This window comes from Anneissia japonica, unplaced genomic scaffold, assembly GCF_011630105.1.
Source record: "Anneissia japonica isolate Jap-2015-1 unplaced genomic scaffold, ASM1163010v1 scaffold1030_len608725_cov174, whole genome shotgun sequence".
Taxonomy (NCBI): domain Eukaryota; kingdom Metazoa; phylum Echinodermata; class Crinoidea; order Comatulida; family Comatulidae; genus Anneissia; species Anneissia japonica.
The window spans coordinates 113,669-133,379 of record NW_022753996.1 but is presented as its reverse complement, the minus strand read 5'-3'; the positions used below and the strand labels follow the sequence as shown (position 1 = coordinate 133,379).

Below are 19,711 nucleotides of genomic sequence, written 5' to 3'. Positions count from 1 at the left end.
TCTTTCGAATTCATGGATTCTGTTGATTTATTAGAATTATTGCTGGGCCCACTAATATTATTTATGATATGTCTAATACAATTTTCACTTTATCCTCTCAAAACAGTCCTTAAAACGAATTCAGAGTGCGCTACTTCACATGGGGGGGTGTTCGTACCCTGGACCCCGCCGGGGTCATACGTATCTCGCATAACGGCTCCCCCGACCCTTTTAATATTCTGGCTACGTCCCTGGATCACACTCATATTCGGCATCCTGTTAAACCCTCTTTCAGCTGACTTCAGACGGGAAAAGGTACCTTCTACAAGAATGCTGTACTGGTGTTGCACTATCTCTCTGATCCCAGCTAACACAAAACGTTTAAAAAAATTACATATTTTAGAAAGACCAAATACCTAATGCTAGGCCCAAACAATTACCATAGGTAACAATAAAATTTGAACCAATTATTCAGGATAATTATTTTCTTTAACGTATAAGAACATCGAAAACAATTACTGATTCGTCAACAAGCGTCACGTGACAATATCTACGCGAACGCGACCGTTACGATTACGTTGATGATTGCCATTTGCGCCTGTTTTTCGTTGGATGTAGGCTGGTGGACATCTGTTTTCTGCATCAACTTCTGCTGATACTTTTAGAGCCTCAAACTAATCTGATCGTAACAATTTTATGGAACTATGGAAGGTAAGTTTATTATTTGATATACATTAAGTTAAAATGTCTTTTTGAAAAAAATATACACAATAAAAACACGTCGTCCAGCCAGAGCCCTTGTTCTCTTTGGAGACATCCAAAGCCTTTAAGCACATTTGTAAAATTTGTGTAGATTTCATTGTATACCTTACCTATACCAATGCGATCACATTCCTGGAACACATGCAGTGGTTGGTGGATCTGAACTCATGTGCCGTGGATGAAAACCACTGAAAATTATTTATCTCCAACGTTGATTTCCATTCATGATCCATGTTTTGTGACTGTCTATGGAAAAATTAATCTCTCAATCTGTATATTATTTACCATTTTGCTACTGGATCTAAACAGCATTGCAGAATTATTTGGCCTGCCTTAATTGTGGCACGATTTGCCAGACATTCTCTTTTATCATGTCTAGTTCCACACCTTCTGCACGGCTTGATGCCGTCATCTTTTGACCTTTGCTCTAATGACCTTTATGATTTGGATGCATACATACGCTTTCTTTTTTTATTTCATCCATTGTTGTATTTCTATAGTAGTTGATATTTTATCACCCAAATTCTTTGACAAATGTTTTGGTCATTCATGAATCTACATTCATGATAAAGTTAATTGACATTCACATGTAAACAGCTTGTTTATAAAATTGGTAGGATTGGCATTACGTCGGTCAGTAATAAGTTAAACGGATACAGAATCCAGATTCCCCATTAGGCCTAACTATTCCTTAGTTGCTGTGTAACTCAGCAATTGCGATTGCTGCGACGATTTCCCCACTGCCTTTAATATTGAATAAATATAGAAAACTATATTTTGGTTTTCAATTTCTAATATACAAATCTATGTCATATGTTAATTTCATTCAGGTAGCTTTCCTATTTTAGCACAACAAGTATCTTGATTTCCTGCGCAATTGTCCTACACTTAGCGAATCCTTTGCTTGCCAGTAAAGTGTGCCCTCAGCGTCTCTACCAGACCAATTTAAACACCGAAAGTGGACAAACTGCTTTACCGGTAGAAAATAATGTGTAAATGAGAGGAGTGAAAAGATATATTACAAGGGAAGTTCCGCAATTATCTGTGATGGATCCGCTTCTGTTTTCATCATTTTTAAATGATTTTCTCCTTACTTCAAGACAAATATTAAGCTTTTTTGCAGACGAAACCACACGTATATAGTTGCCTCGGCCCAAAATCAGAATTATCGAACAACTTTTATTCAACTTGTCCAGGAAACGGTTGTTGTCATCTAATACAGGAAAACGGAAGATGGTGCATTTAGGTTAGACCAGGGAACAGTGAAATTAATTCAACTGTTCCCCGACTAGACCAAACAATTGTTGTGTTGCTCTTGATTTGACAAAATCGGGATAGTAGGATGCTTTGTCCAAGAACACCAGCAAAATGCACAGAGAAAGTCCGAACTCCTGACCACGAGGTTGAGAAACCGATACGCAACTACTGCGCCAACTGCTCCCTAAATAAACGGTAGCAAGCTTAGCCAAAAGAAAATTTTACTGAAATACAAACAAAGTGTTTATGGAAATTACTTTCAACAGAAATAAATCAATAAAAGATGTATTTGGCTGAAAAACGTAAAATAAATTGTCTAATTCATTTTTTTTTTCTACGTTGAGCAATATTTGTGCCGCTAATTTGTATGTAAATATTAGATGCATCAAGTTGTTGATTGTCTTGAAATGCATTCAATCGTGTCAGTTTTCTAGTTCAGCGACTCTTGTTTAACAGTTATTATTATATTGAACCGCACTACTCTACTCGAACTAAAACACTAGTATAGAGCTTTTTTTAATGAATAATAATCGAAAGTTCAAATGCTGCAACTCTGTCTCTTATACACATCTAGATGTGTATAAGAGACAGTCAGCATTCATTTCTCTTCGCTGAAATTATGACTAAAGTTTATCTCATCTCATTTGAATCACACGTTGTCAAACCAAACCATTAGATTGTCGACAACCGAAATTAAATCTGAACCCAATAAAAATAATGTTTGTAATTGGATTTGATAGTTTTAAAATACCACAACCAATGTACATTTTTGTTCAATTTTAGGGGTTTTTCTTCATTTTCAATGTTTATTTTCAAATCAAAAATTATATTTTTGTACCATTTTGTAATTTAATCATGATAAATAATGAAAATAACAAAAATATCATTAATTTAATATACATACCTAATATAATTAATATGTTTCTGTGCAATTTGTTAAATTTCAATTTCTATTTACTTTCAATTTTTTTAATTTTATTTTGCATCTCTTTATGCGTGTATTCTAAAAATTTAATCTGTTTTTCAGTTGTCTTTATTCAAAACAATCTGAATGTTCACTTTTTATACATATTTGCACGCCTTTTTTTTTAAAGTATTTTAATCATTATGCATATAATTTTATATCGCAATGTTTTTATGAACTCGCTAACTTGATGTGAGATTTTCATAACAAATAAATAAAATTAAAATTTTAATTTTAGAAGAAAATAACTGTATATTTTTTTTAATCGAATGCCAAGTTTCAGATTTGTTCATGTGTATTTATTAATATTAGAATAATTTATGATAATAATTGTGTATTCGGAAATATTTATTATAGGTCACGATCGATTAATATTTCAATAAAATGTCACTACGATGAGAACAGGTAGGTATTTGTCTACGACACTACAGTATTCGATTAGTCCATAAATATACAGCGTGTGAGTCAATTTTAGTACAGTACTTTCAAACTGTAGACGACAATATTCGATGTTTCAAATTTAGCATTTAATACAAGAGACAAAACATTATTTTTTAGAGTATTTCTATTAAAAGCATACACTTACGAAAAGAAAATGATGCTATTTGGATTTTCCATATTCATAAGTTTGATCTAGCACCAGCACCTACTTTACATCTTTTAATTTTTATGAAATAAATAATCACAGTAAAGTCACATTAGGGTAACATTTTACATTATATACTGCGTTTGAAAGACAAGTTCAGTTTCTCAGTTCAGTTGTAACAACGTTTTTGTAAAGAAATTTATAAAAATAGCTTTAAGAAGAACATTAGAATACAAATAACATACACATAATTTCATTTTCAAAGTTGAAAATGACGTGATCAAAATACAGTGCAATGTACGGTATTGATTTTTAAAGGTAACATAGGCATAGGCCTACGTAATGAAACATTTAGATTGTTCATATTCATACCACCTATGTTTGCACCATATACCATACAATGAAGTATAAAAGTAATATTATAAGATAATTAACTAATAGCACCAAGTTCTGAAAGCTAAGGTGAAACAAATCAATTCTATAGCATGTAAGTCTATTATATGTAATGTGCATTTTCACAAACGCAGAAAGACTTCAGCATGGTATGTGTAGTACTATGCTGACGCCCGTACTCTTAATGATCTTTAACAACCAGTTTCAATGAGCTTCACTTCATATTCCTAAGACTAAACTCAGTTTATCATAACTAAACTAAGATGACCTTGCTACCTATCTAGGGAAATATTTACCTCGTTAAATACGAATTGTTGTACCTCATGCTTCATTGCAAGAAGTTATAACTGTAGCATATGCAGCATTATCATACTAAGTGTAATTCATGAAGAAAACATTTCAGTTCGGTCTTAAATGACGATATTTTTGTTGTTAGAAAGCCACGTACGTAAAAGAAATAATTGCTAAAAGTTTACCCAATTCGGTCGGTCTTCGGACAGGCGTATCTCGATGGTGGGTTAAGGCTTTTTATCAAAATTACAGCTCTCATCCCATCCTTTAGTTTGTATGTCAGCAACGGCCATAAATTCATATCGAGCAAAATTACGAGAAAATATGTTTTAACCTAGAGCTAAGACGAGTGCTTGATGTATCGCATAAAAAACTTCGTCTGCTTTTAAATCCGATGTTGACATCGATCTGTAAGATTTTTTGCACCTGCTTGCAAGATGTATTGAACCGCACTACTCTACTCGAACTAAAACACTAGTATAGAGCTTTTTTTAATGAATAATAATCGAAAGTTCAAATGCTGCAACTAGTGCTTGTTGAAAGCCTAGTTCGAACTAGAAGTAAATTCCGTTTCAAGAATACGAACGAGAGTCGTGCCACTATAATACTTTCTATCTCATGATAAATGCTACCATTGATTAAGAATCATATTATTTGATTTACAAAATTGGTAAGCAGCTAAAAAGTTTTTCGATGCGCTTTTGTTTATGCAGACTCTGATAAATGCATTACATTTGAAGTCGGCTCTAACAAGTTAAAGTTACACGACGAAGAGTCTATGCTGACCTCTTCCTCCTGTACCTTTGATCGGGAGTCTAAGAGTTTGTATTGCCCCTTAAGCTCATCAAGTGTTGCACATCCTAAGCTATTGCGTCTAGGCCTAGGAAAAAGTGTTTCCACTGCTAGGGGCTTCTTTGTCTCAATTGAGATAGGCGATGAGTTGCTGCGTAGGCGAAACTGATGGTCAGTAATAACTAACCCTTGGCTTAGCCCGACGTGTGGTTGGTCAGCACTGTTCTTGCGCCTCTGTCGGTTAAGATTTGGTGATAGACTAGAAGCCCGAGCAGTGGCTTGCTTATCATGCTCACTGAAAAGTCCCTCTTTTATTGGTTCTAGGATTGCGGGACATGATCCTCTTCGATGTCTGACATTAGACGGTCGTGAAAGAAAGTTTTTACTTGTGGTTGGGGTTGGAGGTCTATTGATATCTGCAAGAAGCAACGGTTTCGACAAATGTTTCTCTACCGGTGATTCCTGGATACTTTTGAGGGATGGCGCGCTTCTGCGCCGCATTCGTGTGACAGCACCAACATCTAAATTGAGGAGTATTCTTTGCTGACTAGCAGTGCTAGTTTTTTCTAAAAACGCCGGTGTTTGCTCTTCTGTGGAATCCGACTCTGAAACGTCCGAAACATTAACGCTGATTTCTGTAGTGGATATAATAACGCTTGATTTCGTAGAATCCATAGTGGAGTATACACAGTTTCAGTAAATATAAATACATACAACATATGTGCTTTTCAGGCTATTTCAAACTACAAAATTTACAGCTATGTCGACAATTTAATAGCTCAACACTGTCACTTATCTTTCAAGTACCCATCGATCGCAATATTCAAGAAAAGCGTTAACGATCAGATTATGTGAGCAGTCAGAAATATTTTTTGTATAATAATCTGCATTAATGGCCTCTAAGATTTGGCCCACAAAATTGGAAATTTTATACGCCTGATCTTATTTTCGATGATAGGAGTAAATGTTTTGTGAGATGACCCATTGCAGGTAATGGAATGTACCAAGTATAGCATAATTAGCCAATGCAATATTATGTAAAAAAATATACAAAATGAATCTGTTGGTAAAAATTTAACAATTAAAATGTCGACCGGCTTATGGTAGTCTTGTCAGAGAATAAACAGCCATTCATTGCTTTGCCATTTCAATTATTTTTCTTCTGAGTGAAATAACGTACGTATGCGCTTGTAAGGAATGTGGAAATGAGCGAACCAATAAAAAGGTTACAAGATCAATTTAAACGAGATAAATTACGATAGCTGCTTCCACGTTTATCACCAGGATATTGTGTGAGATAAGTCCATTCTTTCTGAAATAAATGACAAAATGAAAGTGAATAAATTGCGGTTTACCTGGCAGGTGCATCTAATCTATTACAATCGTCTGCTCAAACTCATACCTATCGGAACGTTTACGTCCCAACTGGACTATTCTAACACAATATACATACCGGTCATTTTACTACGATGATTTACAATATTATTGTGATATTTATTTTAGAATGTGATCGGCTTTGGAAAAACCCTTCGTTTTATTTGAAAATTCAAGATTCATTCTGTTATGTTATTATCCTATATATTTTACTCTTTAAGACAGTTATTTAATAGAAATTGGCTGAATATTAGCGAAGTTATGAATATGTAATTCATTAGATATCAGCCATGTACGTTTTCATGAAACAGCCTTAGGTGATTCTAAAATAAGATTTGTATTTTAAATATAATTTTAATATACTTATACAGTTGGATTTACATAAATTGTCTTTATTATGTCCTCTGTCATAAACTGAAAAACATGAAATTGTTTGAGAAGGGGATTCTGAGACGTTTTGGGTACTATCGCAAAATTAGAAATGCTAAAAACATGTATGGTTACACTGCAGAGAATGGAAAACATAAGCAGTAGATATGTTTAAAACTTTACAATCTGTCAAGTTACAGATAATAAAGACAATGATCGAAAAAAAAAGAATCGTTGTTGGAATTACAGTAGTAGGGAGCAATGCTCCCTGGAAAGAGCAAACCGGATGTAAAGGACCAGGAAGCGGCCGTAAGAAAGAAAAATGTACAATATACATTTCTTTCTTACAGCTTTTACGTTCTTATAGACAATATGTGTTCCCTAATAACTGTTAAAAGCTCTTTAATTTTATACAAATTAAATAAATGAATGAAATAAGGAATAATCCATGGAATGTAGTGACAAATTGATAATTTAACTGATAAAGAAAATTCTGCAATCCTGCATATTTAATTTAACAACCGAAGAAACACTGTAGGCCTATATAATGAAATATACAGAATAAATAAACAAATAAATTAATAAGGAGTAAATCTATATATGATATCTCAATATTATTATTATATATAATTAGATATATAATTCGTATATACAACACTATTACTATTACTATTACTATATATATATATATATATCTGTCTCTTATACACATCTAGATGTGTATAAGAGACAGCCCTTGGCTTATTGAGCTAGAGGTTATGCTGAATTAATGAATCAATAATTGAATTGACGACCGTCGACGATGTCATTACTAGAACCTAAATCTCAATACAGTAAAATTATATGTTTGGGTTATTCATACCTTACGGTACGCTGTGAATAAAGCAAAAATACATCCTTAAATAAGAGTATCAAAGCCTGATGTCAACAATTAAAATATGCGTGCACCGAAGAGTCATTAAAACCTCCTGCATATTATTCTACGCTAATGTTTCTAATTATCATTGATTAGAAAGTAATCTCGGGAGATAAATTCATTTTAGTAATTAATCGCTATAATCAGTCCCGCGTTTAGACTAGTGCCGAATGAAACGCATGCCCACGGGACAGTGTGCTGATAATTTGAATGAAGATTAGATACATTTACATCGCACTGAACTGAAAGAAATTAATAAGAGTTTTCAATCACCATGTTTATATTTAGTTATACGTATAGGAGGATACAAACTTTATTACTGTCCACGTTTCTTTGTTTGAATTCACAAACTGCTTCAGGCAACTACTTAATGTATGGTCACGTGACGAAGACACTGATGGGAAGTATGAATACTTAATGTCCGTGCTGTATTTAAGTCTATGCTTATTTATCTAGTGCATGTGTGTTTTATCATTCTAACCAATGTGGACCGACGTATGAGGTCTTCAATGACATAATTTTTTCGTATAGAAACGTACCGGATATCTGAATAATTTGCGAACGAAATAATATAAGAATCTTAGAAAAATAAGCTATAGAAGTTGAACTGGGCATTTTTGAGAAAGTATGGTAATTCCATGTCAAATCAACCAAAAAAAAAGCATTATTCTTTTTTAGAATTTGCTTAAAATTTAGTATGTGGTTGGGACCAATGAGAAACGATGAGAAATGAAAATATTTTGCTCTAGGCCTCTTAATTAGTGAAATACGCGCTAACGAAGTTTGGGCTAATTAGCGATACCTTGCACGTTTAACTGACCACATCTTGGTAAATATAGAGCCTAATGAGCTGATTTTAGTTCCATCTATTAAGTAGCTCTATTAAGCAAGTTAGTCAGGTTTTGAGTACACTATAGAAAATAGAAGCCGAAAGATCCATACTCCTGAAAAAATTTTTGAAGGAAATAATGGTTTCTAAGGCTTCTATTTCCTATAGTGTACGAAATTACTCGTCTATATATTTTGTGACTTCCATCACCTTTTCTATGGCCTGTAAAGCGGTATAATAAGCCCTATATCATAAATCCACCATCAAAGTGCTGGTTGCTCAGTGATGACTATGTGTATTCAGTAGCTGCGCAATTTCACGTACAAAGTCTGGGGCAGATGCAGGGGGTGCAGACGGGGCTATCGCAACCCCTAAATTGTAATAAGAAAAATACTTGGTGTATTGTATGATATGAATTACCGGTAAGATTTTAAGGTATGAAGAGTGCAATTTTCGAGCACCTAGATGTCCCATATTCTCAAAAAGTTCGCCGCAATTCTCACGCACTCTTACCGCCAAATCCTGCATCGGTCACATCAAGTGTACGCGCACTGGCACTCTTCGCCAGGGGTGACGCCAGCGGGGGCCGGGGGCCAGAGCCCCGGGCCCCCAATAAGGGGGAGCTGCCTCCGGTCTAGGCTTCATTCCTGTTAACAGGGAAAATGTTTTAGGTTCGCTGTGTGCGTTCATAGCTTGCCTAGCAACGAAATATTCCATCGCGATGTACAGTAGTAAAAACACCCCAGCTTTGAGCTTTTTTGCACGCGAGAAGCAAACAAATCGGAGGCACTATATCGATAGAGTATGATAGAGTGATCAGTCGGGAATAGGAATATTCAGTGCAAATAAAAGAGATGACATCACCACAGATTTATTAATGCTAACTCAATTGAAACATAAAATACTTATGACAGATTATAAAATTCAAAGGTGAATAAACAAATTTATATATATCTTGTTTTCTTCTAATTCATGTTAGAGATACATGATGTAAGAAGCTTCCCAATAAATTTGGTGATGGGACCTCTTAAATTTCCTATGCAGTGATCAATTATATAAGGCATGTCCATTCGAAATTGCACTTTGTGTACATATTAATACAGATAATACCTGTATATTATTAGCAATCAGTAAACCAAACATTTTTTTCAATTTAGATTTTGAATGAGTTACCCGGTACGATGTAATATAAAAAAAAAGCTTCCGAATAATCAAATCAAATCAAATCAAATTTATTTTACTTGCAACATAGATTACATACACAATTCAATCAAGTAGATGGAACAAACAAAAAAAAAAGCAAGCAAGGGTTGCTGAGCGGCCATAAGCCCATATAAACAACTCCCCTATACAGATTAATACCATTTATAGGAGATAAGCAGTAAAACTACACGAAACAATTAGACTATACAGATGTTGGATTAATTAAAATCTTTAAAATATAATAAATGAATTGCCAACAAAAAAAATCACTTTATATGTGAATACTTATACTTAGGCCTAATTAACAAAAATAAATAAATAAAATGAATAAATAAATGAAATAAAAAATAAATAGACAAAGGAATAAAAAAATAAAAAATAAATAAATAAAATAAAAATTTAAATAAAATATATATTAATTATAGAAAATTCATTTTATATACAGGATGTGAAAGCCAGCTTACTTAGGACTAATAACAAAGACAATAATAAATTTAATCGAAAATAATACACAAGTCGCCAATTACAGACCATGCTGTTAAGGAAAAACATACACCAACCAAACAAACAAAGTTTTCACAATAGAGGGAGATGAAATCTAGAGGGGATGGAAAGAAGCCATAAAAGCACATGACAACATGAACAGAGAACAAATGGGAAAGTGCCCCCCCCCCCATTATGAAGACAATCCTACAGGTACAGGGGCTAACCGGGAATAGGCCATTTGGGAATTCCGAGCGGTACTCTATTTAAAATCTCTTCCGTTCGCAAGTCACGCAATACCATCGAAGAGTTAAATGACGGGATACAACAGGCTGGAATTTAAATTTGCCTTGACAACCAACTACTGGAATAAAATTAAACCATGATGGGTGAATTCGAGTACAATTTTTCCTTCATATAAGATGAAATGTATAATAACATAAATTAATTAATTTTAAACATGGTATATATTTTAATAAAGCTGAGACCAGAATCTAGTTTTTACGGACATGTGTCAAAGATTGGTACATATTACAGATGCATGGTCAACGGTCAGTTTTAAAACTTTTGGCGATAGTTTTGGGCTCATAGAGAAATGTTCTGAACAACTTGTAAAGAGGCAACTTTCCTCAACCAGCATTGATTTTAATATTCCTACATAACAGAGCTAATAGACAAGAAAGGGGCATGTGACCGAAGAATGTTATAGTTCTCATTTACAGAAAATAGAAACATGTATTCTCATTTTATTTTATTGAGCTTCTTCAAAATGTACACGATCCAAATGCGTACACTGGGCCTACGGTTTAAATTCCTTTTCCGAGAAGAATTGATCCACCACCCGAACCATTGGCGAGTGAGCCCTTTGAATCAGCACCGATATTATAGCTAAAGGTTACGGTGCCCCTAACTTCACCGCTCGGCCAATTAACTATCCAATTGATGATGTTAAATTGTCCAACCAACCAACTAACCCTCACGCCTAAAGTCAATTAACTCAATAAAAAAAACGCTAGAATTAAATGCATACAGACCATCATTTAAATGTCACAACAATAATTTAATATGAATCAATGGATGTTGACACTAAGAACGTTAAATTCATGCTAGTATACATAGTCATGAACTAACATTCACTCTTGGTTACTGTGCATAATATCATAACCAATTATAACTTAGTATGAGTCAATGAATGTCAACCTTAAGAATATTAAATTCATATAATTAGTCCTCCAATAATACATAGTTATGAATTAACATTCACTCCTGGCTACTATACCTAATATCTTAGCCAATAATTTCAACTGGTTCCCAGAGCTAACTATAAATTATTATCATAATTTAATATGAATCAGGGGATGTTGACACTAAGAACGTTAAATTCATATAGCTATAATCCTCCAATAACACATAGTTATGAATTAACATACACTCCTGGTTACTGTGCATAATATCATAACCAATAATTTAATATGAATCAATGAATGTCAACCTTAAGAATGTTAAATTCATATAACTATTCTTCCAATAATACATAGTTGTGAATTAACATTCACTCTTGGTTACAATACACAATATCATAACCAATAATTTCAACTGGTTCCCAGAGCTTACCGTACTGTATCATCATTATCATAAATAATGTTTCCATCCATCCATATAATAAACGTTTGCCATATATATAACATAAGATTATCAATTAGGTTCTAGGATAAAAGAGTAACTCCTAGTATCATGATATGGTCATAGAATAATGCAACTAACGTTTAGTCAAACGATATATTAACCAAACCAAAGTTAAATACTAGACAAGAGAACAAATAATCAATTAACTAACGTCATTATATAACCTAAATTAGAACCATGATATTCATTTTCAGTAATCCATATTTAAAAATTGTTATATCAGGTTAACACTCGTCATACCTGTTATAACTGCAACCTACGACATTCATACCGATGACTCCTTTCGTTGAGTATTTGGTAACATTCACACCATTGGTTAAAAAAAATAGTAGGCACATATATTCTTGCTAAGAGACCAGATTGTCAATTGCTGCACGCTCTCGTCAACAGTCAACGGTGGACTATTAATATAAATTTATAATAAACATAAAATAATACTAATAATAATAGTCACACCCATGCATCATCGCATGCCCATAACATTTCAATCGTGGCAATTTTACCGAAACCCAACATCAATTCATGTATCATAATATTAACACGATACATAATGTTCACATACAGTAAATGTTGTAGTCAATTGAACTACATAAAATGGTGATTGTTGTATTAATTACAACATTTATATCATTATTGTCCCGTCTTGATGCAGTATATCTATATGGTAGCCAACAACTTGTCATTTCAGTAAATTTCCATAAGCATAGTCAAAATTTAAAAACTAAACCACTAAAACAATAAATACAAACTTACTTGAATTAGCTATCTAACAAAAATGTGACTAATTTTGTATACTTAGGTAAATTTGCATTTAAATGGATGTAGGCCTATCAATAAAAGATATAAGAAATGATTTATGAAATCTCATTTCATTGTCATTGTATTTTACTATAAAAAGGATAATGTTTATTTGCAATTTCTTTTTCTTAGTATTTAATTACGTAACTTAATTAAAAAGAATCCACGGCATAATAATAGAATTAAGATTATAGGCACACGATGAATAATATTGTTTTTACCCTTGCCTTGTGTGTGTGTGTGTGTCGTGCTGTGTGTCTGTCTGTGGTGTATGTGTGCCGTACTTCCGGGCGCATAACTCCAAAATTGCTGGACCGATTTAATTTAATGTTTACACATTGACAATATTACATGTATCTCAGTCATCTTTTAAGTAAGTTCTGATCGGAAGTAAGATGCATTATTCAGAACGTTATTTATATATTTTTGCCCGTAACTGACGGTGCCAACTCGTGCCTGCAGATCGTTCGACCGAGTTGTTGGACTAGTCCTAGCCGACTCGAGCGGATTGACCGTGGGCCGATTCGAGCGGATTAACCATGTTTCATTCATTTTAAGCATGGAGGTATAAATTAAGCGATCCGGACGGCGTGCAAACTCGTCCGATTGATGGGCCTATGATGCTGATCGACAGCGGGCCAGTACTATTTCAGAACTTAATATGGCGCAACAGGGCGAAGATTTGTAATCTCAGGTTATTTTGGTGAATTCTGAAAACATTTAGTTTCTAAAGTTTGTACCATTGATCAACATATCATGGTGTTAACATGCAATTATTTTATCACATACAGATCGTTTTGGAATGCTTCAAGATGTCTTTAACTACACCTAGAAATCCACAACTGTTCATTACCCGTAGCAACCCGTATCCAGAGACGCTTCTGAACCTTAAGTTTAAGTGACCGGTGTTAAAACAAGACCATTTCAATCAATCAGCATCAAAATAGTGAGGGCTCACTTAATTTTTCATGATAGACAGTACTGGCAGTTATGACCTTACAATTGCAGTGCTTGTAACAGTTAATTTTGCATAAATATCACTTATAGTTCCTGTTAATAAGATAGACTCAACTGCATTATCTTGTGATGTACTGAAAATATTATTAATATTGAACCTTCTACCTAATGTATTAAAATAGAAACCAGACTACCTGTCTATGTTTTCAGTTTTTGTATTTTATTTTTATTTTAATGGTGGCCACATCTTAAAGTTTTTCTTAAACTTATTGTGGTCTCCATCCACATAGATCTTTTGAATATGTTTGATCATGTATATTTTTTTTTTGTTCATTATGTGAAAAATAAATAAATCAATCAATCAATCAATCAACTGAACATCACTACTTAAAGTTGATATTTCAAATGCAGCACAATGCAGTAAATTGGTTTGCCATGACGTTACACGTTACAGGTGTAAAATCACACTAAACTACATGATAGAATGGTATCCCGCAGACCAGGTAATGCGTCAGTGGCAGCGTCGATGGAGGCATCAATGGCGGCAAATATCAAAGAAAACACTCCGGTATACCACGGTGCTGCAAAAATTCAAGCAAGACATATCAAGAAGGTGAACCGAAAGAACTTTATTAGAGGCATTGCACCAAACAATAAACTCGTAATAAATAGCTGGAACAAGACAGACCTGGAATGTATGATCAAGCTTCTGTGCAAAGTCCTTAGAGAATTTCGCTTGCACATTAATATCGACAAAACTGAAACATTGGTATGGAATTGGAAGGAAAGTGATCATGGATCCTATCTGGACAGCATAATTAAACTAGGATCAACAAATCTCAAGAATACAAAATCTGTTAACTGGTGCCCATACAACAATCTCCATATTGGACATCAAGAATTATAATCAATCCAGCCAAGGCAGCCTTTGCCGAAAACTGAAATCTAACAAATCATAGAATCATAGAATTTTCCTGTCAAGATCAAGTTCTTGAATGGCCAATAAGTAAGGAGCAGGTTAATGGTTGTCATGCCTGGCGACCAGATAAAAAGATTGCTGATATTAGCAATGACCTTGAGACAATTGAGTCACCCACTTTTCCGCCTGCCTCTACCAACCCTAACTCTTTGTTCAACTTTAACACTGTTTCTCACGAGGATATCTCAAAAGTGATAGGTCGAAGTCCATCAAAGTCGGACTGCCATGACCCACTTCCTGTGTGGTTGCTGAAACAACATTTATCATCTGTCCTCCCGATACAGACTGAACTTAATAACTATCTTGATGAATTATCGTCCTGTTTCCAATATATCATTTTGCTCAAAGATGATTTAAAGTGTGTTAATTAAACAACTCAATAAATAACTAGAATATTACTAACTCTTTGAACCATTACAGTCTGCCTATATGTGTCACCATAGCACTGAAACTGCTCCTACTTAAAGTTTATACTGACATTGTTCTTGCTGTTGACAAAGGCAAGGGTGTCATGCTTGTCCTGTTTTTATCCCTCTGCTGCATTTGACATAGTAGATCATTGCATTCTGGTCAAACGTCTTGAATCTGCATTCGGCATTACAGGGTGTGCAGTCGAATTGATTAAGTCCTATCTACGCGGTAGGATTTCAATTTCTGGTTTTTCGCGAAGAGTCAAGCATAGGGAAACATGAAAAGCGCTCTGATTGGCTAATGATAAGATGACATCATCGCACAAGATTCAACCAACTCGCACTCGAATACGGATACGGTGCGAGTGAAAGTGATCCCAAGAAAGTTTTTAGCTTTCATTCACCGATTGCAGACTATAATTTTCTCAGAGTAAGTGTTCACTATTATTACTGTATACGCAACACACAACGATCAAGGTAAATTTGTAAGGAGGGATGCATCTCATGACTCTATCTAGGCCCAGTCTAGGTAAGGCCTACCCTTGGCGTAGTTGGAAGATGAACCTACCCTCCTCATCCCATATCATCAATCATGATGCAAGAAAGATCAATGCAACACGCCTAGGCCTAGTTTGCACGACAAGTTCGCCTTCTTTCTCTGAAAAAGTACCTAGCAGAGGAATCAAATAGGCCCAAATAGTCTATTTTTCCTTTATTTCTACACCTCAATACTGTAATACAATACCGGTAATTATTAATGAATAACTATCCTACAAAAACCGAAAGGTCCACTGATTGATCTAAGATAAGTAGTATAATACATTCTCCAAGTATCGAAATTCACGCCATCGTGTCAGGATTCAATATTTCGACATTATGTCATCATCAGAAATGCTGATGATGACATAATTAATGTCGAAATATTGAATCCCGACACGATGGCGTGCATTTCGATACTTGAAGTATGTATTATACTATCTTAACTACCCTACTACCAAACTATACTACTATACTAGGGCTTAGACCCTGACCTATTGTACACAGCTCTCCAAATTTTTTATTATAATTATAATTTTAAAATTATAATGTTATACTTTACTAACAGCAAACTTGGCAATATGAGATGCCCCTTTCTTTATTATTCAGTTGCTAAAATTATTGGTTGAAATTTTTTTTTATCATTGTTATTTTTCTATTTCGTTCTTTTTTTTCTGATGTTACAACATTTTAACTGTCTAGTCTTTTATTATAGGCCCCTATATATCCTTTTTTAATGAATATTATGTAACACAAGTAACATGCAATTTGGTCTTTGGCCACCTTATATTATTGTTGGAGATGTGATGTTTGAATAAATAAAGTAATATTTTTAAATATCAACCAACCTACAAATAACTAGCAACCCAGGTTTTTTTGATAAAAAATTTCCTCAAACTGCTGATGTTGTTATGTCATGACATAATAAATGGATGCACAGTATAGCACACTTAAATACTTGAATCTGTTGTTTTGTTAGGTCGATGAAATGATACCACAGAGTGGGAATTTGGTCTTTTGGGATGCTTCTGGATGGAACGCTGACTGAGAGACCGTTTGCTAATAGCAGAATGCATAGAACCATCTTATCACTGCCTTCAATACAGCCAATTCCAGATGAATGCCTAACCAAAATACATGAGCAAATGCACAAAGTAAAAAGCCAGATGTTCTCTATAATGTCAACATAAGTTTAGAACATTTAGGAAAGACACAGTTAGGTAATGGAAGTTTGTGCAAAGAGAACATTGTACTGAAAAATGTTCCACTGAGTACTTCTTGGAAGCAAAAACGAAAGAAGGTCTCCCATAACCTAGTGTATACAGAAAACCAAAAACTTGAAAAAGACTTATTCTTCAAAGTCAAAAAATGTTAATTACACTCTTTCCAAATAATAGTAATAGTTTAAACAGTACCACTTCGGAAAAATAGATATTGCATTATTTATTTAAAAAATAGATAAAGTTTGTGACTGTACTAATGGTCACACATCTGCTTTTGTCACTGTTCTGTACTACTATATTTATTACTGTATTTGATAGCTAATATTTACAAACACAATTAAGGGTTGCCTTAATATTAGCTGTGAATTATCTCTGATAATTTTACACTTTACTATATTATTTATAAGCTGGTTTTATTATTTATAATTCGGTGAAAAAAAGAACAGTAAAGAGAAATAACATAACAGATTTAATATTATTGACTATTTTATAATTTACTTGTTTCAATTTTTTTAGATGCGCAATTTTTTTTCGAGTGTAAATGCACAAGGAGAGAGCAATATATATTGTACAGTTGTGAAGAAAGTTGACTTTTCAGCTTAGATTTATACATTTAAAATACAGATACAAATACCAACTATATATGTTATATGGTTAATAAAATAGACACGATCAATAAATACCGGTATATAAATAAAAAATATTCAAACTGCACAGATTTCAGAGGAAGAAAAGATAAATTGAAGTGGCGCAATACACTAACTTTTATTAATATTAATTATTATTATTACTGTTGCTGTCGTTGTAAATACTAACTTTTGGCAGCCTTACTATCACTATACACTATTTGTATATTGATTGGCTACCATTAACAGCCATAGACAGGTAAAGACTTTTCGAATATACTGTGCCTTGTTTAGTGAACTTTTTTTGTAGAAGCCGTCAGTGGGAGGGAAACATTATTTAGCAAAATGATTTTGCCAAAAGCATTTAGGTGAAGGACAAAATGAAAATAAAATTTTCATTGATAAGAATTGAAACAGTGTTTTAATGAGATTGATAAATGCTTTAAATTTATCTAATTTGTGGATAGGGGAGTGAAAGCCATAATAAAAATATGTAACACTTTTATTTTTTTTCTAAAATTTCTATTTTTCGTTTGGGAGGGTTCGTTAACTATTCGAAATCGCTAAACAAGGTACAGTATAACATTTCTCGCCTAAAAGTCTGTGATCCCTAGGGCCTACTAACTCTGGGCCTACTATTAGGCCTTACAATGCAAACGACCTCGTTTGTACTCATAGTAGGCCCTACTACAGTATTTTCTAGGCCTATTGGTAGCAGTGGGTATTAGGAGTTGCATGATCAGCTGTGACTTTGGTAGCCTACTGTAACCTGTCATACATAATATAAAGATAGGCTTACTCGGCGAGTTGCATTTGCATGGATTGTTTAGTTGGCGTGTATTGCATTGCTCTGACGAGTGTGCGAGATGCCCCTGCGACTGTCAAACAAAAGTGCGATTATGTCACCTTATCATTAGCCAATCAGAGCGCTTTATATGTCTCCCTATGCTTGGCTCTTCACGAAAAAAAATTCCTATTTATTTTCACTAACTCCCATTTGAAAATGGCTAAATTTTGCCTTTTACAGTTTGAATTTTAAACTCAAACTTCAGGAATAGTAAGATTAATAATTATACTTTATTTATTACACAAAAGCCCAATTCACACGAAATTCATATTTTATGGCATGTTCTGACTATTGAGGCTTGTTTCTCAATACATACAGTGCTGTGCAAGTTTACAGCCTGTTTGTGAGCTTGGGCCACATTTGTTTATTGTTTTTGCTTGCTTTTTTTTTTTTTTTTTTTTCTTTTATTTTTTTTTTTTTTTTTTTTTTTTTGTTTCTCTTATTTTCCTACTGCTTTAATGCATTAGTTAAGTTAGCACACTTTGCTTGGGTTTGGTTCTGTGCAAGCTTTACTCAGGGGGATGTTTTCGACTTATTGTGGAGAGTCGCTTACAGCACTTCATAACTGTAAAGGAAGGCGCTATACAAGTAACAATTAATAACAAGTAACAAGTACAATTAATTGCCAGTTTCATGTAAAAACTTCAAATTTATTGTCAACAACAATACTTATAATAATAACATAATTGACAAACGGTGATAAGGTATAGTTAAATAAAACTAATCTAAGCTTAACACCTCTTGATGAAAAAACAATAAAAACCAAATATTCTAGATTTACAATAAGTTGAATAAATTAATTTGGACAAACAATAACGGAAGCAGGAGATAAACAAATAATACCGTATTATAAACAAAAGTAATTATAAAATTAAACATTATGTATGTGATAAGTTGAACTAAGTGGATCTGAAATATATTTAAAGAATAACTTTTCTTTAACTGCAGCAATAAAATGATTTCTATAAGTAATATTTCTAGTAAATAACGGGAGATCATTCCATAATTTAACACCATAAAATTAATTTCTGTATAGGCCTAAACTGATACGAGGTTTTGGCAAGGCAAAATTTATAGTATTGTTAAATCTAGTATTATGTGGGTGATTGATATTTTTTAAAGTAATCGCTAGTAGAATGGGGTGTTCTTCCGTGATAAATATCAAAAATAAATTTAAGAACATATAATTCATGTAATTTATAAATATCAAAAATTTTAAGCTTAAAAAAACAATGGTGGAGTATAGGCTCTAAAATGTGAAAAAGTAATACATCTAACGATCATTTTTTGAGCCTTCATCAAATTTTTGAGCCTCGTGAAAAAAATTTACTATTTGAAATATTTAAAATAAAAACATTCATTTTACCATGGACCATAGAAAATGTCTACATGATGTCAAGCCTAAGAAGAGGTGGGAATGAATACATTAAAAGATCTATTTTACTTTTAT

At 33.5% G+C, this 19,711-nt stretch overlaps 1 protein-coding gene across 2 annotated transcripts in view; it reads right to left on the bottom strand.

The window, feature by feature from the left end:
• Positions 1-3,467: 3,467 nt before the first annotated feature.
• LOC117123010 overlaps positions 3,468-19,711 on the bottom strand; it is a 24,860-nt gene continuing 8,616 nt past the window's right edge. Inside the window, exons 2-3 of one of the 2 annotated variants that reach the window (XM_033268798.1) lie at positions 12,125-12,285; positions 3,468-6,336 (exon numbers count right to left, since the gene is read on the bottom strand). In XM_033268798.1, coding sequence (XP_033124689.1) covers positions 4,938-5,699 — 762 coding nt within the window. In that variant the 5' untranslated portion in view covers positions 5,700-6,336; positions 12,125-12,285 and the 3' untranslated portion in view covers positions 3,468-4,937. The remainder of the gene's footprint in view (positions 6,337-12,124; positions 12,286-19,711) is intronic. The other variant, XM_033268797.1, reaches the window with a different exon arrangement.